General features: G+C 37.9%; 2 protein-coding genes across 2 annotated transcripts; one reads left to right on the top strand and one right to left on the bottom strand.

The window, feature by feature from the left end:
• LOC109832084 (probable aldo-keto reductase 1) lies at positions 7897–10437 on the top strand. Its single transcript, XM_020399528.1, has 7 exons — positions 7897–7976; positions 8056–8223; positions 8309–8512; positions 9343–9515; positions 9609–9705; positions 9849–10002; positions 10085–10437. The coding sequence occupies exons 1-7, from the start codon at positions 7917–7919 to the stop codon at positions 10270–10272; spliced, it is 1044 nt and encodes a 347-aa protein (XP_020255117.1). The 5' UTR covers positions 7897–7916; the 3' UTR covers positions 10273–10437.
• LOC109833014 (early light-induced protein 1, chloroplastic-like) lies at positions 12533–14435 on the bottom strand. The gene is given in 4 exon segments (XM_020400540.1): positions 12533–12839; positions 12841–13016; positions 13888–13938; positions 14208–14435. Coding segments are annotated over 4 exon segments (528 nt in total). The 5' UTR covers positions 14349–14435; the 3' UTR covers positions 12533–12679.

The following is a 25886-nucleotide window of genomic DNA, read 5'->3' as shown; positions in this document are numbered from 1 at the left end:
CGCGCATCCTCGGATCTCAAACGATAGCGTCCTCCGTCGTCTTCACCGTCGGAGGAGTTAGTGGCGTCGGCGTCGATGAAGGAGACGCGGACGAGCTTGATCTTGGGTTTTGGAGGCATATCAGCGGCTTTCGTGCTCGGTGCCATGGTGGTGGTTAGGGTTTTTCATGAGAATTTAGGGTGAGGGTTCCCGATCAGCTAGGGTTTGGGGTTAGGGTTTTGGGGCCTAGGGTTTCCCCCATTTTTTTTTTCCGTTTTCTGTGGACAGATGAAATTTGAAAAGGGCTTGGATGGAATTGGGGGTATTTGAAGGGGTTTGATGGGCTGGGCTTGGCCCATATTCGCTTCCGCAGAAAACCGGACCTGGGTTGTTTTGTTTCATCTTTCGAGAATATTCGCTGGTTCAGTAATTTTTAGGAGAATATTCAACGGCATCTTAAGATTTAGGTAGCAAGAAGTTTCTAGATTACGAGAAAAAGAAGGACACGGCTGCGTGAGGCTTGAGAGGCTGGGAGTGGCATTTGATCAAAACGGTCTGATCAAGCTATATTGCAATTTTCAAATTGGTTTTGGATTTACACTTAAAAGATATTAAGAGAGTTTAAAGAATAGTTAAAGCTTAAGGATTGTAATTTTAATCTAACTCTAATCATGAAAGATTTTTATTAATTCTACGTCTACAATCTTTACATAATTATGTTCACAACTAAATATTTCAATATTTCTTTCATGCATCTCCATACTATGAAAATCTAGTTTTATTACTTTAAAAGCGCTCACAGAAATCCCTTTGTCTACCACTAATGTGGATCCCAAACTAGTGGACGCACAATACAGTTGTAATCCGAATTGGCCCATTTAAAAGGAGAGAACGCAACAAAACAATTTGACCCGACCTATGAACTCCGACCCGACCCATTATTAATAGTTTTGGCTCAACATGCATGGATTAAGACTTAGGGACATATTTCCCGAGCTACCATTTATTACTCAGGTGGATCCGAATTGGCCCATTTAACACATATATAATACCCATTTAAATAATCCTGTAAATGGGCATCAGAAATCCATTTCACCATTCTACTTTTAAAGGGAACTACTATAATGCATGTGCTTTGCATGTAAATGTACATATTTTAAGTTTTAAAATTTTTATTGAATAATAAAACTACGTGTTAATAAATAAAATTGCATAATAAGGTTACTAAAAAAGAAATATATTAATTAATTATTATTGTGTATTTATTAAAATTAAATGCTTTTCTTATAATGATAGCCCAGTGTTAACCTTTTTCGAAATTAGTCCCAAAATCTAAAATTGTTCTTAAATAAAACTGTCAATTCTATACATTCTCTTAAATATGCCCCTCTAATTTAAAAGTTGTTAACTTATTTTTAAACTAACTAAGCTGTGTTAAGCTTGCTAACTCTTTCTTGATGTTCCCAAGGTAGTTACACTTGATACCTATAACATATTATAATAGTTACTTCTCATTATAATTATTTAATAGGACAAATTACATTTAAACCCTTGTGAATTTTCAGCACATATGAACTTTCAAAATTATACTAAACCCCTAATGACTTTTATGTTACAAAGAAAACTCTTAATAACTCTCTAAATTTTGCAGATAACCCCTATAAATTAAAACATGAAAATAGCATTTAAAGATATTTGAAAGTTATTGAGGGTTTGGTGGAATTTATCGAAAAGTTGTTGAGGGCTTTCTACAAAAGTTGTTAGGGGTTTAGTGTGATTTTAAAAGTTCATAGAATCTATTAACTGCAAAATGCTGAAAGTTTATGGGGGTTTACTATGATTTACTTTATTTAATATTATAATTCCCAGATTAAGCAATACTATTAAAATAATTATAATGTATATATTCTATAAAATATTTATCTAATTTAAATTTTTAATTATAATTTAGTACTATAAATATTTTATAAATTTTTTATTATATTATCATTAAAAATTAATAATGCTATTATTTATAGTAAATTATTTATTAAAATTTCAATCATTATCAAGTATAGATTATTGTAGGCGTCTAAAAATGCCTATAGGTATTCGCACACAGCTCAAGACTGAGAGAAGACGACGAACGTCATTCATCCCGAGTCTAAGAGGATTGACCGCATCGGCGACAACGCCCTGAAGCGAAACGCGAATCAAGTAGGCCTGCGCGCTCAACATCAGCGCTGCTCTGGCGCGCACCAATCAGACTCCGTGCGTAATCAAACACCCGCTGGGTCAATCAGTTCGGTGCGCGTCGGTCAACACGAGTGGCATCAATCACACGGCCGATATAAGCACGTTCGCAATCAATCCACAACGGAAGTGTGCAAGTAAACGAAAACGGGGCAAACACCAAAAACGGTGGAAAATACATAGTCCGGAAAAGACAGAAAACTACGCAGAGCTCCAGGCAAAGTATTGAAACATCACAATCAATCCCACAACGAAGTGTGCAAGTTAACAAAACGGGCAAACACGCAAAACGGTGGAAAATACAAGTCCCGGAAAGACCAGAAAACACCAGAGCTCAGCAAAGATTCGAAACACCGCGTCCGTGCAGGTCGGACCGCATCGACCCGCGCCCGCGCGGGTCGGCCAAGTCCGACCCGCGGCGGCGCGGGTCGGACAAAGCCGACCCGCGGCGGCGCGGGTCGGACAAAGCCGACCCGCGCCCACGCGGGTCGGCCAAGTCCGACCCGCGGCGGCGCGGGTCGGCCAAGTCCGACCCGCGGCGGCGCGGGTCGGCCAAGTCCGACCCGCGGCGGCGCGGGTCGGCCAAGTCCGACCCGCGGCGGCGCGGGTCGGCCAAGTCCGACCCGCGGCGGCGCGGGTCGGCCAAGTCCGACCCGCGGCGGCGCGGGTCGGCCAAGTCCGACCCGCGGCGGCGCGGGTCGGCCAAGTCCGACCCGCGGCGGCGCGGGTCGGCCAAGTCCGACCCGCGGCGGCGCGGGTCGGCCAAGTCCGACCCGCGGCGGCGCGGGTCGGCCAAGTCCGACCCGCGGCGGCGCGGGTCGGCCAAGTCCGACCCGCGGCGGCGCGGGTCGGCCAAGTCCGACCCGCGGCGGCGCGGGTCGGCCAAGTCCGACCCGCGGCGGCGCGGGTCGGCCAAGTCCGACCCGCGGCGGCGCGGGTCGGCCAAGTCCGACCCGCGGCGGCGCGGGTCGGCCAAGTCCGACCCGCGGCGGCGCGGGTCGGCCAAGTCCGACCCGCGGCGGCGCGGGTCGGCCAAGTCCGACCCGCGGCGGCGCGGGTCGGCCAAGTCCGACCCGCGGCGGCGCGGGTCGGCCAAGTCCGACCCGCGGCGGCGCGGGTCGGCCAAGTCCGACCCGCGGCGGCGCGGGTCGGCCAAGTCCGACCCGCGGCGGCGCGGGTCGGCCAAGTCCGACCCGCGGCGGCGCGGGTCGGCCAAGTCCGACCCGCGGCGGCGCGGGTCGGCCAAGTCCGACCCGCGGCGGCGCGGGTCGGCCAAGTCCGACCCGCGGCGGCGCGGGTCGGCCAAGTCCGACCCGCGGCGGCGCGGGTCGGCCAAGTCCGACCCGCGGCGGCGCGGGTCGGCCAAGTCCGACCCGCGGCGGCGCGGGTCGGCCAAGTCCGACCCGCGGCGGCGCGGGTCGGCCAAGTCCGACCCGCGGCGGCGCGGGTCGGCCAAGTCCGACCCGCGGCGGCGCGGGTCGGCCAAGTCCGACCCGCGGCGGCGCGGGTCGGCCAAGTCCGACCCGCGGCGGCGCGGGTCGGCCAAGTCCGACCCGCGGCGGCGCGGGTCGGCCAAGTCCGACCCGCGGCGGCGCGGGTCGGCCAAGTCCGACCCGCGGCGGCGCGGGTCGGCCAAGTCCGACCCGCGGCGGCGCGGGTCGGCCAAGTCCGACCCGCGGCGGCGCGGGTCGGCCAGCTTCAAATCAAATACTTCCTCGGCGAAGGCGAAGCTCTGCCGAATTTTCCATCAACCGGATCCAGATCTAAGGCGGTCCACGGATAAACCCCGGCACAGGCAAAGATCCCACGCAAGCAGAAGATCGATAAACGATCTCTGCGTTTGTTTGACGAGAATTGTATTTTTTCATTTTCATTATGTAAAAGTCTTATAAAAAGACTATCTTTTTGTTTTCATTGTAACGACCGAAGTTGTAATGAATACCGCAATGAATACATTAATTTTCGACGCAAACAATTATTTAGTATCATGTAATAATATTGAGAAAATAATATTAAATTATTTATTTAATAATAAATACTAAATATATAGTATAATTCATAATTTATGTATTATTACAATAATTACACTATTTATGCGATTCAAAATTTATTTAATTTATTTAATTTATTTAATTGCTCATTGAATTATAGTATAATTAATAGTATTTAGCAATATATTATTCTACTTGTACTAGTATTGTAATTATTTTATGATAATTCATAAATAATTATTGTAATGATTTAATTGTTTACTACTAATAATTATGTATACTTATTTTATAAATTTTATTTTGTTTTATTATTTTTAAATAATTAATAGTTATTATATTACTAATAATTATAATTATTTAGGATGGTGAGGAGATGCATAATTAATAAGATGTTATATTTATTTAATAAAAAAGTAATTAGAGATAGTGGCATAGTCAGAATTTATCAAATTTTGAAAGGGAAAAGAATGTTTTTATGAAAACAAGATGCCTCTCTCTACATATAGGGTTTATTTCTTTATTAGAATCCCAATTCTTTTAAGTGAATTGAAGTTAGCCTCTCTAGTTAGAGATTGGCAATATTCTGTCTTTTTCTTATGGAATAGTAATTACAACCATATGCATTCAAATCAAAACCCCAATAAAGACTTTGTGGGAGCACAAATTAGGAAGATATTGGGCAAAGTCATCTTAAATCTACAAATTTAGAATCATATTTTGGTGGATTTTGGTTGATTTTGTGATTTGATAATTACCTGTCACACCAGTTAAAACTTACCAAATCATAATTAACAATTTAGATGGGAAATATAACAACAGCTCTAATTTCACAGCTTTAAAAGATTTTGGAAACTAATTTCAAAGTATGGAAATTTTTGGGCACTAATTTCAAACATGTAAGATTCCAGAGGAACCAATCTCAACTATGAAATGGAAAATTTAGAGGACAAAGTTTAAATAAGAAAGATTTGGAGAACTAATTTTAAAAACGATAGATTTAGGGGATTGCTATAGAAAAACATCTATACTTATAAGTTACATAAATATGTCCCTAAAAACCTTGGGTGGGGTGGCCCGCCCCCCCCCCCACCCCGCCCCCCCCCCGGGTTGGCTTTGAGGTGGTGGGTTTGGGGGTTAATTGGTTCCACCACCATCAGCGGCCCAAATTCTTGTGCCAATGGCATAAGTGGAGAGGGAAATTTCATTAACATTAATAAATTCGGCGATTATCTAAACCAGAGTTAGCCCTTCAGTGCATGTGAGGCTCATGCATGATATGTCAAAAGAATAAATAAGTAACGGAATGTATAAAAGTGTTGAATATCAGGATTTTCTCTGCGTTTTCCCAGAGTTTTGCTCCTCGATCCTGTGTTTTTTTAAAACATTATAAATCGTGAGATCATACTTATCGGGTTTTTAAAAGTAGCTCAATATAGTAGAACGGATTAAAATGGACCAACTTCTCGTAAACAACTGTAATAGATTCAAGAAAAAAGGACTTGCGTATTTTCTAAAAGTGGAAATTAAAGGGGGACAAAACAGTGTGTTTTAAGCTTTACCGCCCCATAAGCCCACCGAATCTGTATGGTTCATTTAACCTGTCATGTGCGACTTTTGTTGTAGACGGTCCAAGTTGCTACCACTGTCATCCACTATCTTATGTTCTCAAAAAAAAAAAAAAAAAAAACTTTCTAAAAGTGGAAATTAAAGGGGGACAAAACAGTGTGTTTTAAGCTTTACCGCCCCATAAGCCCACCGAATCTGTATGGTTCATTTAACCTGTCATGTGCGACTTTTGTTGTAGACGGTCCAAGTTGCTACCACTGTCATCCACTATCTTATGTTCTCAAAAAAAAAAAAAAAAAAATCCACAATTTTATGAACAATTGGTTATTTACCCGTGAAAATTAAATAAGTGAATACAATACACACTCTTAATAAGAACACAAATGCACGTTGAATGTTACTTAACTTTGTGGTACGTTACACTATATCATATTTACTTCATATACTTTCTATCACAAATACATCCCTGGTTTGTTTAGCAACAACATGAGAATAGAGTTTTCCAACAATACGGCATCTAGCTAGTAACTCTCTGATTTATTATTTCTGCAATATTGCTTAGAGTTCGACTACGATGTCGGTGTTCCAATTTATTAAGAGCGTAGTGAAGACCACGCGACAGGAACTAGTGTTTGACCGCTAGAAGCACAAGTTTTTGTTTATATTGTTCCTTAATTTCTGTCATTAGATCATTTCATTGGGTTTAAATTAAATCATCTTGACTGCTGAAGAAAATAGGGGAGAAAGTATACCGCGCATTCCCATAGGAATGACGTTATTTATACAATAGATCCACTCATAAATGGTATAGATTACCCTTTTCTTTGAGAGTTTTCTGATAGAATCTACGCTCGAGACTACTACATTATTAACAGTTTTTAATTTATTTAGTGAATGGTTATAATTTATTTAGTGAATGCTCACTGACTCACCGGATAGATTAGCAGCTATGTTAAGTACTTGTCGCTGCTTCTAATCTGTGTTTCCATGTACTTCTATATTTTTTGGATTGTTGGTTAAACTCTTATTTTAATGAAACACTGAATTCGCTGCCCACCGTTTCACTAAAAACAAAACAACTCCTGTGGCTTGCGTGGCTTAATTTCTTTCCGCGTTCAAACAAACAAGCGACGAACACGGGTCAAAGCTAGCTAGCACTTAGAACGGAATCTAGTCGGTACGTGGTTTGCTTTGGCTCTTCTCAAATTGGATAATTATGGAAGCAACTACGTGCTTCTAATCTCTGCGGTGGATGCCTCTATGATTGCCATTTCAGTGAGTGATGATGCATGCTTCGAGAATTTGGCTTTGATATGAATTCTTTTGATTAGTAAAATAATCTTGAGTAGTAGTCTTTGCGTTGCCAAATTTTGAAAGAGCTATGTGCGGTCGACGGTCGTCATATGCTTCGTAATTTTGCTTTTTTAGGTTCTAGTTCCTTTTGTCCTTTAGTTAGTGAATCACCCCGATGTCGGTTAAGATCTTCCCCAACTTTAATTTGGCCTCATTTCCTCAAGAAGCTGATCGAACCGGTCGAATTTCAACCGGAACGGTTTTGGAACAATGTCGGTTCAGTTTGGTTTTCAAATATTTGAAAATGAGATAACGAACCAACTACTCTCAACATAAATATCTCAGAGTCGCAATCTTTCCAGGTGAAAAGAAATTGTGTACTAATATTTTTCTGTATTTTGGTTGTTCAAAATTTAATATTAGTTTACAAGTAGTTGTTGTCTTGGGTAAGGTTTCTCTCGAACTTGGGATATAAGATGAGCGAGATGTTTGAAGGAGTAAGAATGATATTTCTTAGCTAACAATTATCCGACTTTGACATGTCTAGACCTAAACCAAACCAAAACTCACCGAACCGATTGATTCGGGTTCGGTTTGATTCGGTTTGGTTTTGAATCTAAATCGGTTCGGTTTGAACCGACAAAAATAGTCAAAAAATGACACGGGAAAAATGATGTAGTATTCCATATGATGTGGGAATTTCTCTTTTGTCCAGCAAAATGAGTGGAGTATTCCGCATGACATAGGAAAATGATGTAGGTTGAGCTAAGATTGAATCTTTAGGAGACTATAAATTGTCATCATATAACTCATAGTACCCTACATTGTAGAGAAAACGGAGGCTCCAACACCAAAATGGGCGTGCAATCTAAAACCCAGATTCCCAGGGTCAAGTTAGGATCACAGGGTTTAGAGGTCAGTCTTTTATTTAGCTTTACATTACTAACGTCCAAGTCTCACAATCTTCTAATTTCTTCCATTGCTTGCTCTGTAGGTATCCAAACTAGGATTTGGTTGTTTGGGTCTCACTGGTAACTACAACTCTCCGCTCTCAGAAGAAGAAGGTACCTCCATTATCAAGCAGGCATTCTCTAAGGGGATAACTTTCTTCGATACTTCGGACATGTATGGACCTTATACTAGTGAGATGCTACTTAGACAGGTTTGCGCTCCGCAACTATTTCTCTTATTCTGCATAATGAATTTGTTGAACGTAAAGAATTACAATTGTTTGTGAACTAGTACAGGCTTTGAAGGACTTGCCGCGAGAAAAGATTCAACTGGCAACAAAATTTGGAGTCGAAAAAGTTGACAGAGGTGGCATTGTGGTGAATGGAAAGCCTGAGTATGTCAGGGCTTGCTGTGAAGCGAGTCTGAAGCGTCTGGGAGTGGACTACGTTGATCTTTACTATCAACATCGAATCGATCAGAGGACACCAATAGAAGAAACTGTAAGCACAGTCTTTTCTATAGGATCGTTGGACACTATTTATTCTCTATTTTGGTATGATATTGTCCGCTTTGGGCTATAAGCTCTCACGGTTTTGCTCTTGGGGTTTCACCCCGAAAGGCCTCATACCAAATAGACTTGCCCATTCTATATAAACTCTTAAGTTCTCTTCTTGTTTAGAAGATGTGGGACTATGATTGCCCACTCAACAATCCTCGCCTTAAACAAAGTCCCACCGAACCTCCCCTTAAACGATCATCCATCCGTTCTCTCCTACACCGGGAAACACCGGGAAGACCTGTTTCATTTTTCTCTGAAGACCTGTTTCATCGAGTCCATCAACCTCGCGATTTTTTCTCTCTGTCCAGGTCATCTCATTTTCACCGGGAGCACACCACTGCCACCACCGCCTATCCAATAGAGCTCAACCATGATCTCTTTAATCTGGGGCTAACTCCGAGACCTTGGCTCTGATACCAATTATAGGATCGTTGGACACTATTTATTCTCTATTTTGGTATGATATTGTCTGCTTTGGGCAAAGCCCTCACGGTTTTGCTCTTGGGTTTTCACCCCAAAAGGCCTCATACCAAATAGACTTGCCCATTCTATATAAACTCTTAAGTCCTCTTCTTGTTTAGTCGATGTGGGACTATGATTGCCCACTCAACATTTCTGAAGTCACAGTCGCAACATCTAAACTATGAAGTTGTAATTAGTAACTGACGTTTATATCAGAAGTTATAGTTTTGGGGAATATTAATTTTATGTTGTTGCAGTTTTAATACACCTGTAAGCATATACATATTACTTTTGACTGTTTATTGACAGATTAGGGAACTTAAGAAGCTAGTGGAAGAGGGGAAGGTGAAGTACATTGGGCTATCAGAGGCCAGCCCAGATACAATTAGGAGAGCGCATGCTGTGCATCCGATAACTGCAGTTCAAATGGAATGGTCTCTTTGGACTCGTGATATCGAGACGGAGCTTATTCCTCTTTGCAGGTTTATGCCGGGAACCCTGTTTAAGATAGTAAAAACAAATATATGCGCACATTTACCTTTCTTTTTTCACCCTGAATTCTGTTTATCCTGCAGAGAACTTGGAATTGGCATAGTTCCTTACGCTCCCCTTGGCCGTGGATTTTTCGGCGGCAAAGCAGTTACGGAGAGCTTGCCTGCGAATTCTGTATTGGTACCTTAGCTTGCTGACATTTTGAACTTGTTTAGTACTTTTTCATTGTACTGGAAAATTTCAAAAAATTATGATAAAAGTTGAGGATTATAGTTTTATACTCCTAACAGTTGCTCAGTAGAATTAGACTCGCATTATGTCAGGTTGCACATCCAAGGTACAGTGGGGAGAACTTGGAGAAAAACAAGAGTCTTTATAGGAGAATACAGAAGCTGGCTAACAAGCATAATTGTACTGTTGCTCAACTAGCTCTAGCTTGGGTTGTTCATCAAGGGGATGATGTGGTCCCTATACCAGGTTACTTAGCAATTATATTAACTAATTATTATGAAATTTCAGTACTTGAAAATGTTTTTTTTAATTGTTTTGAATTGTCCAGGGACAACCAAGATCAGGAACCTGGACCAAAATATTGGCTCCTTGGACTTGAGGCTCACCAAGGAGGAGTTGAAAGAAATTGAAAGAGCAGTGTCCCCCAAAGAAGTGGCTGGTCCAAGATCCTATGCATTCAGTTCATTCTACAACTGGGAATATGCAAATACCCCTGTTTTTAGCAGTAAAGCCTAGATTTAGGATTACTTCCCGTATTAATTGCTTTGGTTCCAATTGCCAATTACTAATGCTATTTATACACCATTATCTCTTGTATTGAAAGGTATGGAGAGTGCAATCTGGGTGTATGCATATAAAATTCCTATGCATTATAATTACTGTGAAATAAAGAGAGGTGTGTCCATGTTTAATATGAATCGCATACTTTTGATTTTTTTTAAGTGAACATATCAACGTAAAAAGAAAAAAAAAATCAATAGTTCTATCAATCTCCTACCTTTGAGAAATTGGTTTTCAACTAAGCATCTCCAACAGCTTCCCAAATTTTTTTTCAAAATAGGGAAGCAAAAGTTATATTCTCCAAATTATTTTTGCTCCAACTCCAACAGCTTCCCCATTTTAAAGAATCCTACATTTATTACAATAATAAAAATTCATATTCTCCTGCATTTATTACAAATCCTGCATTTATTACTAGCCCTCAAAAACCGAAAATTCCTTCATTTTTTACAAAAAAAAAATTTGCAGAATGCTGCATATTTGGGGAAGACTCCTTATTTTTTCTCCTCCATCCCTATTTTGGGGAATGGGATTGGGAATCTGTTAGACCAAAAAAAGCCCAAAATTCTCCAATAGTGAGAATACCAATAAAATGAGGAAGCTGTTGGAGATGCTCAACAGCTTCCCCATCTTCTTGAAATACTTAATTTTGGGGAATATAGAGCTTTTTTTTTGTCCAACAGATTCCTCATCCCATTCCCCAAAATAGGGAAGGAAGAGAAAAAATAGGGAGTCTTCCCAAATCTGCAGCATTCTCTAAATTTTTGGGGAGAGCTTTATTATTGTAATAAATGCGATTTTTAAAAATGGGGAAACTGTTGGAGTTGGAGCAAAAATAATTTGGAGAATATGACTTTTGTTTCTCTATTTTGGAGAAAATTTTGGGGAGTTGGAGCAAAAATAATTTGGAGAATATGACTTTTGTTTCTCTATTTTGGAGAAAATTTTGGGGAAACTGTTGGAGATGCTCTAAATTTGGAGAATATGACTTTTGTTTCTCTATTTTGGAGAAAATTTTGGGGAAACTGTTGGAGATGCTCTAAGACCCTAACAGTTGACCAACATAGATCGATGTAATATAGTGACATAAAGGAATCCTACACCCTCCTTGTTTGGGAAAAATAATGCTCAGGAGGGTCCTCCGTTGTATAATATTGGAAGCAAAGTGAGTAGCTTTTTTTACTTTAAGTTTAGAGTTGTTGACTCCTAATGTATTATTTGCAATGCTTTTGTGTATATATTTTTAAGCTTGATATATTCCAGAGCGTGTTTGTCTATTCTTTAAAAATGGGTAAGATATGATTCTGAATTAGTTTTTTATTGTTTTGTGATTGGCTAGAACGGGGCCAGAATTGGCTTAGTTTCAAGCCAATAAATGGCTTAAAACGTGTTTTTTTTTTCAAACCATCCCATGTGGAAAAAAACCTAACCAGTTTATGATAAAATTGGCCTATGATCAATACTACCCTAGTTTTAAAGGATTTTGCCAAACTGACCCTAAACATCAAGAAGATGTTAGTTTACATACTAGTTTATACATTCTACAGCTGATAACTTTAAGTAGTTTTGTAATGAAAGCTTTACTACATTTCGCAAAATACAACTTGCTAGCTAGAACTGCACTGATAAATCACAAGCGGAAGAAATGCGAGGCAGAGAAAATTTTATTAGGAACAAGTTATCAAAAGCATTATTAGAAACAAATCTCTTGAAGATCTTCTCAATGACAGATCATAACTCTTGTTCTCACACTGAGTTAAATATCCATCAGTATTTGAATAATAGAGTTACAGACTTATTGCATATCAATACTTTTAGAGCTTGCATTTAACATCACGAGCAAATCCAGCAACAACGACTTCAGGGTATTGAATATTAACTCCTTTTTAGGAGGAAAAACTGGAGGGGGGAAATGATTCTAACAAGGGCGCGTTTGGTTCTATTTTTTTGAAGGGGAAGGGGGGAAGCTGCCAAAGTATCAGAACTTTGGCAGCTTTCTCTCAAAATCGTCTCTTAACAAAATCGCCTCTTTAAGAGGCGATTTTGGGAAAAAGTTGCAAAGTTCCCCCATCAAAAAAACCGAACAAAACAACCCCTAAGATTCTACATTCTTGGTTGCAGAGAAATTCGAGAAATCCGTTTAATTGTAGAATTTATGTATAACTAACAAAATCGGACTAAAATGTGAAAATTATGCAGCCAAGCCCAAAAAAAGAGAGAAACGGAACAAGAGATGTTTTCATTTATAGACGGATAGTATATTTCCTACAGAGTGTATACCGCAAGACCGTAGCCTCTTAATCTCCTCACATTCTCTCCTCCTACATAAGAAACCATTTTTAGACCTTAACAATTTCCTAATTTACACAAGAGGTCCTCCCCTCACATACTCAGTAAAAGCCAAGGCCACCAACCCTAACATCGCAAACCGCCCGTTCCACAACTCCGCATCCGCCGTCATCAAACCCCCCGACTTCGACTGCACGCTCACTCCTTTGAACAGCGGGATCAGCGACGCTGCAAAGAACTGCTGCTGTCGCCACGAACCACGGCAGGCCGCCGTTGGCCAGCTGCGCTGCGAGGTCGTCGCCTCTTGCGAGCTCGACAGCTGCCATGAAGCCGATCATGGCGAGACGGCCGTTAATTCTCTCTGGTGCTGGGCCGCTGAATGCTAGGACGTCTGAGAATTTAGTGCTCACCTGTTGTATTTTATTAGCGTTAGAATAGCAAACTTATATATTTTTCCAGAACGAGTGTAATAGATTATAAAATATTTGTTGTTTAGAAAATAGTGGATAAGAAATAGACGATTTATTTTGCTGAATGGGCTTCTAAGAAATAAGCTGAACAATATTTTTTATTTGGTGGTCGCATCAAAAGGCATGAAACTCGCCTATTCCCATCTTGAGGTAGGTTCTTCTGAACTTAAAATTAAGATGTTTAGAAAATAATGTGTCTTGCTCTTTTGATTTTCTTACATAATTGTGTTGTGTGGGATTTTGTTTTAGTGGGTGATGTGGTGGGTTGAAGACAATGGATGATCATAATTTATAGTGTAGAGATGAAAAAGAGGTTATATAAAGGAAAAATGAAAGAGTAGTTAGTTAATTGGATCTATAACATATGCATTTAATTAAATAAGTTATGGAATCTTTAAAAACCTAGGAACTAATTAAGTCTTACCGAAAAACTAATTAAATCTTATTATTATTGTGATTTGCAATTAATTTAATTTAATTTAAGACTCATTGAAAGAGATTTTGAGATAAATAAAATAATTAAAGTAAAATTAGAAAGATTAAATTTGAGAGGGGTAAAAAGGGCAATCGAAAGTTTTAGCACCTCAATCCTCTTTTATATGTAGTGTGTATATATATATTCTGAAGTTTACTCCATTGCAATGGACATTTAGGTATTTATAGAAAAACTGTCACATAGTTTTTTTTTTGTAATAAAAACATTTTACAATATTTTCAATAAAATTTCAATATATAGTTTATACTTCTTTATTTCTCTTTCTTTTTCTTTTTAACTGACGGAGCACGTTGCTGATGATTTTTTTTTTTATACCTTGGGCTTTGGTGTTGCTGACGTTGGCTCCTCAGCTGGTGTTTGCTTCTCCTGTTCAACATGAGAAAAAAAAAGTTATATAATTTTGAATACAAGACATTAGACAACCTCAAACTTCATTTGTAGGTCAAAATCAGGCTTTTTAATTTTCAGAACATAATTATTCAATCTTAGATCTGTATGAAAACTCTTGCTATAGAAAAAACTCATTGTGACTCCGAGAATAACAAAATTAAACTTTTTGAAGTTAAGCAGGTAATGTATAGTTGTATACTATCATCACTATGAAATAAGCATATATACTAGCACAGTGGCCTTACCTCTGCTTGGCAACGCACGTGCACTGCACGTTTGCACCGCAGAGATTGAGCCGGAATACCAACTGAAGAGTATCTCTTGAAGCCAGAACTGGCCATGGGCCTGACCAAGTAAGATTGCATTAATGTAGCTGAAACTGCCATCGCTTCGAATTTCAAAGCTTATCTAACTCTTTGTTTATCAAATTAAGCTTGAACTTTCCGATATCTTTTTGGTGGATACTGAAGGCCAGAGGCATCAAAATTTATAGACGCCAGCGGTGGCTGGCATGAGGCCACGTCGGCTACATAACTGGGCCAAAAGCGCTCCAAGTCACGTGGAGGGGCTTGTGGTCACAAGAGATGGGCCTACGACGTGGACTACGGTGACGCCGGAGGTTTCTTTCGCCAAAAAGGAGAAGATTCTGGGAAGTGGAGATGTCGTTTAGTGGGCTTTTGGTGTTTATGGACTGCGCCCGGGCCACGTGAATCCAACGCTTTGGAGGTGGGAGACGTGGGTCTCTTTCCTCGGTTGGAGGTGGCATCTAATTTTGTGGGAGGGGTTGCATTATTGACTGTGGACACAAGTGGCCGTGGCTATTGGCTGCGAGGTCGGAGTGTTGGCAACGAAGCAAACTCTAGAAGCTTCATACGCATGGTGAACAGTGGAGATGATTTTTCAAATTCAAATATTGCAATTCCACATCTAGTATTACTAGTATGTAAGACGTGCACTGCACGTTATGCACATTGAGTAATCATATGAGGCTAAAACATTCGAGGGTCAATTTATTTCTCTACACAAATTTGCATATTTGTATAACTAATAGATTTATGTTTTTTTTTCTTTTGTAAATGAGAGGTGAACTCATCCCAGATCTATTTGTTTCCTCCAAAAAAAACAATATAATCTTCTCTCTAAATTATCACATATGAAATCTTGTTGAATGTGACATATATCCATGTTACTATAATCGAGAGATTGACTCCACTATCAAAATTCTCACCTCGTCCATTTTTTTCATTTGATTCTTTTGGTGTTTTCTTTTGTGCATTTGAGCATTCATATATAGTATAATTTTATGCAACTCTTGAGATCTTTATTGAAGTAGATTAATCGTAAAATAATTAGTGTATAATTAATTAGGAAAAATTGATTAATTAGTGCAAGAAGATACATGAATGCACTAATTATGGGCTCATTTCTCACTACTATTCGTATTAAATGCATTATTAGTAAGTTCAGAAGGGCAGATGTCACAAATTACTTTGTTAGTAGGATCTAATTATTGTATTGTAACAGTTTTTTATGGAAAAAATAGTAAAACACATCCAACCTAAACTAAAAATCCAGAAGCATGATAAAAAAATATGGATAAACGTTGTTCCTTGTCAGACCACAGAGTATTGTGTAAAAACGGTGGTGAGCCTTTAAGCCATACCACTAAATCATCAATTTTCTTAACTCAAAATCATCAATTTTCTTAGCTCTTCAGACCAACACATGAGCCATTAAATTCCTCATTTGACGAACTATCTGAAAATCACATTTCTCGAGTCGTGTGCAATATCGTTGAATATATCATCCACAAAGTGTCTAAAATTTGAGTATTGCTCTGCCCTATTTTGGATATCTCTAATTACAACCTCCACATCTTCTTAGAAAATTATCTTTCCACGTATAGTGTCAAGAGCAAATGTAATAGCTTCCCACACCACTTAGAATTTTGCATGCTCAGAATTACCTCGTATCCAAATATTACGATAAATATATTACAATATTTAGTAATATATATTATGATAATTTATATACTAATTCTATATTCCGTACACTAAGAGATTAACATTTATAGTAGTATTCCTCTCCACTAAATTTTTATTATGTCATACAAACATATTAATATATCATAGTATTAGGTAGATGCTAGATTATTAATTTAATATTAAACTATCTTAAATTATAATATATTTTATAAATATAAGTTATGATATTATTATCTTACATATTAATTTTATATTTATAGGTGTACCCAAAGATGTCAAATCTGTCATGCACCCACACTATGCAACAACACGTTTTACCATCACAGTAATATCTCTCTAGTGGAATCAAATACAAGTGCATGTACAAAACATGCAAACTAAGGGAAATAAATGCAATAGACATGATATAGAAAGAGATATCTAATATATATAACCATGTCTCAACTGAATACAACTGAAGTCTGAAATAAATATAAAGTATCTTAATATGAGTCAACTGAAAATAAACTAAGGCACACAGCTTTTACAAGATGAAATACAAAACTCTAAATGTCTAGAGATAAATATCAACTACGGTGGAGTCTCATCTACTAAAAATATGTGACGGTGACTATGCTAGAAGTCCATCATCCTGCGGATCTCCGAAACTCTGAGCTGCTGTCTGAAAGTAATTAAAAAATAAAAAGAGAAACAACAAGAGCGTCAGAGTACTACAGTAATATCATCTTCATCCGCCCCCATGTTTGTGGGAAAATTTGTAGTAAAGAGACAGTGAAAGAAAATGACTTGTATTCTCTCAAAATCAATTACAGTTGAATTCCCTGATTACAAAAGAGAGGAGAACGAATTTGATTCTCCCCTTTGTTTAATTCTGGGTTCTTCACGGTGGCGATGAGATGCCTCCCTCGAATGCTCGCATCGAGTTTGCTTCTCGTTGACGATCCGACGTCTTGTTTCACTAGAACATGATCTTCTCCTCACGATTTGACGTTGTGGAGAACTTGCGTGGCAAGTTTTAGAACTCTTGATGAGTTGATTGATCTTAACCGTAATTGGTTAGACAAGCCGAAGATCTCTTCTTTGCTGCTAAGGAGAGAGATCCAAAAGCCAGCCCAAAGACCTAGCCTCTGTTGCTGCCAAGAAGTTCTAACAGACCGAACCCCTGAACTGAATTGATTTTCAGTTATTTATAGGGGATTAAGGGGTGTAATCACTTCCTTAATTCACTCCTAAGTGGGGCTAATGGGATGTAACCGCCCCTTAAATCACTCCTGAGTGGAGTTGTGATCTCCTCAGATCGTGGGAAACGGTTTTGAAACTGTTCAGCTCGTGTTTGAACGAGTCAAACGTAAAATCCGCGTTCTGGTGTAAATTCTGCGTTCAAACGCAGTGTCTGGAAGCTTGAACGCAGTGTCTGAAAGCTCGGACGCAGCGGCTGGAAGCTGCGTCGGCATCTTGTTGGAAGCTGTGTTTGGCGGCTTGGAAGTTGCGTTTTGTTGGCCTCTTTATTTTGATGATGTTTAACAAACAATTTATCACTAATGTTATTTGTCTAGTGTTTGTACATTCTTATATATTGTAGACAAACAACGTTGTTGGAGGATGGATGGAATCGAGCCTTAACGATCATATCAAATGGAGGTTGGCGGAATTGTGGAGTGAAGCAACGTCAATTCAAGTTAAAGATCAAGTTCAAGCTTCATCCGCATGTGTACCAAGTTGAGCTACAATGAAGATCAAGATCAAGCTTGGGTAATTTAGTATAGGTTTATATTATGTGTGTTTAATACGTTAAGCTCAATATCTATACACACACATTTATTGGTTTCTTCGTATATATATATATATAAGTTTTGTTTTTTATGTATATATATAGTTATATATACATACATGTGTTTTTTGGGTTTTCATGTTTATAATATGAAATCACATATTTCATATTTACTATTGTGTTTTTGAAAACATTACATAGAATATGCAATTTTGTGAAAAGTCTATATAATCATTGTGCAAAGTTTCAAAACATGGTTTAGCCAAAATATCAAAATTCACATGTTTACTTTTTCATGTTTTGGATTATTTTGCAAAATAATGATTTTTCACAAATGGGAAATGCAATTTGGAAAATTCTTTTTGTAACATGTCCATTTACATGTTTATATACATTTCCCAATGTTTCATTATTTTTGGACTTCATTTGTTATTTTTAACAATTTTCCAAAAGTTAAAAATCTGTTTAAAACTGTTTTTCTGAAGTATCAGTATTCGGTCGACCACACCGGTCGATCGCTCATAGTTTCAGTCGGCAGCATGCAGCAGAGAGTTGGTCGGTCGACTGATGCGGTCGACCGAGAGCTCCATCGGTCGACCGCACTGGTCGACCGACGATGGTCCAGAACTGTTTCTTCGTGTTTTTGCTCTCTGTCGGTCGACCGATATTTCCGCCGGTCGACCGCCTATATGAGAACTGTTTCTTCGTGTTTTTGCTCTCTGTCGGTCGACCGATATTTCCGCCGGTCGACCGCCTATATGATCGTTGTTTTCCCAATGGCTATTTCCTGAGCTGTTTGCTGGGGCTATTTTTATCTTTTGTTAGGGGTTTTGACTGAGACTTAGAGTGGGTATAAATACCCTATTGCTGCTCTCTTTCAAGTAATGCTAAGAAGTTTTTAAAACAATGTTTTAAACAAGGGTTTAAGGTTTTTACTGTTTGTTTAAGTTTGGGTTTCTGTTTACAAAGGAGGAAGTTTTTACTGCAGATTGAGGGATTCATTCTCAATCCTCTTCATCCTCTTCTTTGTGTTCATAGAGAAGTTTTCTAACTCTTTTCTCTAGCAATTTCATTATTGATTTTCATATTCTTATTATTGCTAGTTTGCTATTTGAGTTAGATTTGATTTCACTCTTTGTTTACACACACAACCATTGAGCTTATTGTAATTGCATACATTATATAATTGGGTTGTGGGATTGTGTGACATTGAGTTGAGCTTAATTGAGTTCTCACCTTGTTAGAGAGAACAATCATTTGTTATATTATGCTTATTGTGAGGATTCACTTGTAATACACTTGTACACCGAGAGAAGTGTGTGGTGAGAGACGGGGTCGAATCCAAGAGGAGTGGCGTCGGTTGACGTGCATAGGGAGAGGTTGTAACCGAGCACTTGAGGAGGAGGACACGGGCTAGGACCAACACTTAGTGTGTAAGGTGTGATTGCATAGTGATTGTATTGTGAGGTGTAAACGGTGTTCGGGTGAACGTAGAAAACCCGGTTGTGATAGTGGAGATCTCCTCGAGGTGAGGAGCGGAGACGTAGGTCGTGGGGACCGAACTCCATAATCATATTATTTGTTTGTGATTGCATTGGCGCACTTACTTTTATATCTTATATCGCCTTTGTATATTGCTTGTTGATTATATTGCCCACTATCTAGTTTAGATTGTTTACCCTTGAGCTTATATATCCTTGCACATACATTGCCTATATCTCTTTGTTAGGATATATCTTGTTGTTCATATTACTTATCCTAGCTCATATACATTGTTGTATTTCATACTTGCTAGGATAACTTATTAATTAATTTTAATTGGCATTAAATCGGATTAGATTAGCATAAGACCCTAATCACCCCCCCTCTAGGGTCTAACAATTGGTATCAGAGCTTGGTGCTCTTTGATTTAAGGTCTAATCGCCTTGAGTTAAAGATCCAAGTTAGCTTATTGTGCTAATCTATTTTTGAGCTTTATTTGTATCTTGCTTGCCTTTTATATTATGGATATGCATGGTTTAGGTTATGCCATCAATATTGCTCCTAGATTTGCGTTCGTGGCTATGAACATGGTGCGTCTTGATGCTGGTACGCGGGGAGGACTTCCACGTCTTGATTTGAAGAGACCGTCGATTTGTAGTCTCTTTCTGTCAGAACGTTGCAAAGATCGTCATTTTGTAATCTTTGGTTTAGCTCTTTGATATGTGAGAGTCGTCAGATTGTAACTCTCGATGTTAATTATGAAGGCTGTTGATTAGAGCTTTCATCAGTTGCTGCGAAGGTCGTCAGATTGTAACCTTCATCAGTCTGCGTGAAATTCTTTAAATTATAACCTTCTGGAAGTCGTCAGAGTGTAACTTCCATCATCGGTGTTTGATGGGGATCAGCTATCTGCAGTGATTTTTAGACAGCCTACACCCCAGGAAAAGGGTTACTAGATATGATTGAGGCTCTATCTATTAAGCATAGTCTATCTAGATCATTTACCTTGTATCTAAATGGAATTAATATTTAGAAACCTACAACACGAGACGTAGTACGTCGAGCGAAATAATCCAAACAAGAAAACCCTCATGTATATATCATATGTCTTAAATTGTAAATAACTAAATATCAATATCGGACTAAGAATAACAATCTAAATAGAATCAATAATTAGAAACTTACAACACGAGTCTGGTATGTCAAGCGAAATAATCCTAACAAGAAAACTCTTATGTATATATCATATGTCTCAAATTGTGAATCGCTAATCATCAATCCCAACTAAGAATAAAGGATAGCAATATAAAAAAGTAAAATCATCATAATATCGAACCAAAAATATCTTCCACTATCCTTTGGAAGATAATGTAAATAACTGCATATAATGCCGCGTACTTATAAGAGTAAAGTACTTCAGTCATATATAACTCAACGAGAAGTCATGTTCATAAATGGTGTCCACCAAGACTTAGTCTATCAGATAATTATCACAATGTAAATCTTTCTAAAATTTATAATTCATCGCATTATCATGCGGGACGAACTAGCAAATCGGCATCCTAAAAGTGTACACGGCTTATTAGTCTCATCGTATCAACGTGCTTGACGGACTACCAAATCAGGCATCCTAGGTATATGGCTCACAAGCCTCATCGCATCTATGCGCGGGACGGACTACTAGATCAAGCATCCTAAAACCCGACTCAATGACCTGTACTAATGGTATATCGACGTATTATTTAAGTAGTACTGAGCGGTGCTCATCAATGATATTCATACAAGTATATAATGTTTAAATAACTCATATCTCCCGTGTAATCGAAACAATAATTGTATTAATCCTCTTTGGGATACTCATGTGTGTGCTACAACACTATACATGTATACTCATGATTGTATGTGTATCATCGTGCGCCTTGAACCCCGCATTCAAAAACAAAAGGTGTAAAAAAACAACACATCAAACAAAAGAGAATACAGGTTGGGCGTCGGTCGACCGCCCTTAGGGCGTCGATTGATCAAATGTAAACGTGCACAACGTGCACTCACAGGATCTCACCGGTCGACCGACTAGCCTTGGTCGCTAGTCGGTCGATCGGCCAGAGAAGATCTTCACAGATCAGGTTTTTGGCATTTGTGTTTTTGTAACTTTATTCAAAAACTTAATTTTATTAACATGAGGCATATAACAAGATTTAAACTTTTATATTTGCTTAACAGGGATTAACTCAACATGATTTTAACTCTTGAATTAATCTAGTTAGGGTTTGACATCTCAATTAACTAAAATTTCTCAAATAAAACATAAATTATCAACATGATTAACTAAGCATGATTGGAACTAATCATTGAACATATATAAAATAATTAAACACGTTCACATCACTTAGGTATCACAAACCTAGGGTTCATACATCTTAAATTAACAATAAAACTCAATTAATTGTTAAACTAAGATTTAAATATTATTTAAGCATGATTAATAAATTAAAACAAAAATAAAAGCAAGCCTAATTATCATGATCATCAACTATTATAAACAGCAACTAAATCTACAGATTTTCACATTGGTTTAAATATTAACATCATAAACTGAGATTTTAAAACATCGGGTTAAGCTTTAACATGAGATTCATCAATTAAACATATTAAATCTTGAATTAACTACATGGAAAGGTTTGTAGGAAGATGATATTGCCTCAAGCGTCTTGTTGAACTCCTAAATACGTGCATGCAAGATCCCTCTTCACCAAAGTCGTGAAATCCCGCCTTCCTCTTGACAAACGCCTTAAGAACTCTCTCAAATCTCACAAATTATGATTAGAGTTTGAGAGAGAGGAAGAGGGGCTGCTAGGGTTTAGAATGCTGATGAAAATATGTATTTTTCATGTGTAAACATGTATATATATAACTGCATACCCGAATCAAAACAACCCAAACCCGAAACAGGAAACCTAGTCAGACTAGGAAAATAGTCTTTGGTATTTTACCTGTAAACTTTCACATACGATCTCAGAATGAGGTTATTTAAGATGAGTTAGAAAGATATTGAAGATACCTACAACTTTTGTCTTTTTAGTTTTTTCAGATTCGAATTGTATCGGTGTGTAATGCAGATAAACTCTTAACTGGTTATTTTTCCATATTTTTCCTTTGTGAATGTTTAACTTTTGTATACTTTCATATATACTCTTAACTGATCTTAAATCAATTGTTAGCATAATCATTCATCCATAAATTATATTCATCATAATTAGTTCTCATTTATCAATATAATTCACACTATTTTCCAAAATTCATGAGGTTTTACAAATATTAATTGCATATTTATTGTATAATATCTCATATCTAAAGTGGAATATTTATCTTATTTAACATAAGACTAACATGGTTAGATTTTATGATATATATAAGTTTTTATGTTTATTGGAAGAATAATTATAACGTAATAAATAGAATGAATTAAATAAACTTTAAGGAATATGATTAAAGCTTATAATATATGTTTAATTTTTAATATTAGTTCTTATGTTTATTGTAAGAATAGTTATAGTGTAATAAATAGAATGAACTGAATAAATTTTAAGACATTATTGAAAATTGCCAAATTTTTGAAAGGAAAAGAGGCAATCAAAAGTTTTAACACCTCAATCCTCTTTTGTAAATAGTATAAATATAGGTATACTTTGGGACATAATTTTAGTCTTTCGATGAGTCTTGGATGTTGTAAATAGATTTGGAGATTTAGATCACGTAACTAACTACTATTTTCGACGGTTTGGTTTGTCGAAAAAGTAAATTGTAGCCCATGTTGCATGTGGAATTCCTTGTGGGAAATCAATTGCAAATTCATCATGTAGATTTTTTCTACTCTATTGTGAGAAATGTACTTCTTAATGCAAATTCAATATTTGGTTGGAAGTAATTGGTGGAAAAGCTACATGGTTTTAGACAAAGAAAAGGAAATATGGATAGATGATTTTCCTATTTGGAATTGGAAAGAAATTGTTTGATGAGGTATAGTTATTTTTAGATTTTTCTTTTCTTTTCTTTTCTTTTTCTTTTTTTCCTTTTTTTTTTTTTTTTTGAGGCTGCATCTTTTGCAAACATCAGTTTTTCTTTTTTCTTTTTTTCCTTTTTTTTTTTTTTTTTGAGGCTGCATCTTTTGCAAACATCAGTTTTTCTGTAGCATTTGCTATTTTATTTTTTTACAAATTATAAATACATTGGCATTTTCTAATCACAACGTTGCAAATCAAACAATTGAAATATGAATCAAGGTTACACTATTTACTTCTTTAGCTATATTTCCGCACAACGAAACAACCCTTGAACAATCAACAATCACCTATTATTAATAAGTAGATGATTGTAAATAATTCTAAAGTTATCACTTATACCTATTTCTCGATCAATACAAAAAAAAAACTGAGCAATAGAAAATTATGATTAAATATACTCTTCACCATGCTTTGATAGCGGCGAAAATCCAAATATTGGTTTGTTAGTCTTTGAAGTTAAGGTGACTTAGGTTTCTCCCCACTTTAATCAAGGGTCTACCATCTAGCACCTACAGTAAAGATTGTTATCCCTTTAAAAAATTTAAAGACAGTTTGATCATATTAAAACGTTAATATAAAACTATAATACTCGATTCTTATCATGATTTTAAAGTTTTGATATAACAGTTAGAGGGGTTTTCACATGGTGACAGAGCTCATGGTTCGATGAGTCTTTATGGGATGCTATGATTGCTCCGAGATTCTGTTGCACGGATTATAGCTCAAGATGGAGTGCATGTGGCGTTACATTATATCTCCCTTTGGTGTAACTTGGTCCAATAGGGGTTCGGGCTCCCTTAAGTGCACATGATGTCAAATTTGGCTTTGGTGTGTCTCTCTTCATTTGTGAAGAAGTTGAGGTGCTATCTCCATTAGTCAATCTTGTATTTTGGGCTTTAGTTGGACTCAATTGAATCCGAGCCAAGGCCGAGATTTGCACGGAAGTTGTCTTGCATCCATTCGGTTGTGTGAGATTCAAAGTGGAGATTTGTAAGGAAGTTGTCTCACATCCATTTGGTTGGTTGGGCATAGAATGGAGTTTAGTCTCACATTGGATAGAGAGTAAGATGCATAGATTGTTAAATATGCTTGGGCTCATAACTCAATTAGGATTAGTCTTTTTGAGTCCAATTAGATATTGTAATCCATCTCGTAATGAGCTTTTCCAAAAACCATAATAAGATGGTATCAACTTTGAATGAGTCCAGATTTTCAGCCCATAAATAAAACGCTCAACCTACGGGGATATGTTAGGATTAATATAAAACTATAAATTTTTTTTTAAATATATCGATATAATGGTTAGAGAGACTTTCACACGTCAATAACAACAAATGTGTCTATATATATCTTTATAACTTGTGACATTCAACAACAAAATAATCAGCAACAAACATGCGGAACTAAGAAAATTTTGTTGATGTGTTCTCCAATAAAATTTCAACCTCGATTAGGATGGCTAGCCAGACCTCACTCACAATTCACAAATTTCGTTGCTTGTACAAAGTGACGCTAACGATGTCCTTATTGTGAGTCCATTTTTTTTTGGAGCCAACTCCAAGACTCAAATTTCTTTCACTTCGTACAACTAGCATTTTAGTGATCGAGCACTTCTAGCGGCATTCGCCCAAGTCGAGCGTGGCTCCCACTCTCTATTAGGAGGGGGCACGTGTCTAATAAACTCAACCTAACCCAAAAACCTAACGCTAGTTAGATTTTGAACCCAACACTCTCCTACACTTGCCCAACGGAAGTGTCCTTAGACTTTCTCTTTAGGAACTTTGCTATAGGGACCCAAAATATGGGATCAACATGGAGAACAAGTGAGTTGTCTTTCTCCTATTGCATAATGAGTTGGTCTTCATTATAATGGCCAGTTTATTATACAATAGGAGGGGAACACCTCACATGTTCCCCCTGTTAGTCCTATATTTTGGGTCCTTGGACAATTTTTTCCCTAACCTATTTTATTTCGCTAAATTTCACATGAAAATTTGTCATTTATTTTTCAAATTAACAGCATTGATTCTAACAGCTCTATGGCAAGCATATGCCCAAAAAAACAGATGAAAATAATTTGTTACTCCCAAAAAATTACATATGGTTCCTTTTTCAATAGAATTCTTTTTTTTTTTTGGACTAAGAAAGAATTTTCATCTTCTTTTTTGGTAGATACTTACCACTGACATGTTAGAGTGATAGTGCAAATATGAGTAGTAAAAGATATATTTTCAAGTAGGATTTAAGAAAATAAAGCAGTTCATGAGAATTACGTGCAATAATCCCTAAAGTTCAAGAGGTTTCGCCTAATAAAAAAGTTGTTGGGGTTTTCTGTAACAAAATTTCACGGGGTTTTCTGTAACTAACCCTTATTTTTTTCAAGTAACTTATATTGTAAGGAAAACAAAAGGCTAAGTAATAATATAATCTTGGTGGTGGTGGTGGTGGTTTTTGTTTTTTGGGGGTGGTTGGGGGTGGTGTGGTGGTGGGGGGGGGGGGCGGATCCACCGAACAAAATTTCCTAGATTAACTCTAGGCAAGCTGAAGAATCGACCAGTTGAATAAATTGAGAGTAAAGATAAAAATTACACTAAAGAAATAAAGAGGGGGGGGGGGGGGGGG

The sequence above is a fragment of the Asparagus officinalis genome, chromosome 3, assembly GCF_001876935.1.
Source record: "Asparagus officinalis chromosome 3, Aspof.V1, whole genome shotgun sequence".
Taxonomy (NCBI): Eukaryota; Viridiplantae; Streptophyta; class Magnoliopsida; order Asparagales; family Asparagaceae; genus Asparagus; species Asparagus officinalis.
Note: the sequence above shows the minus strand (reverse complement) of the source record. Positions and strands in the feature narration are given on the sequence as shown.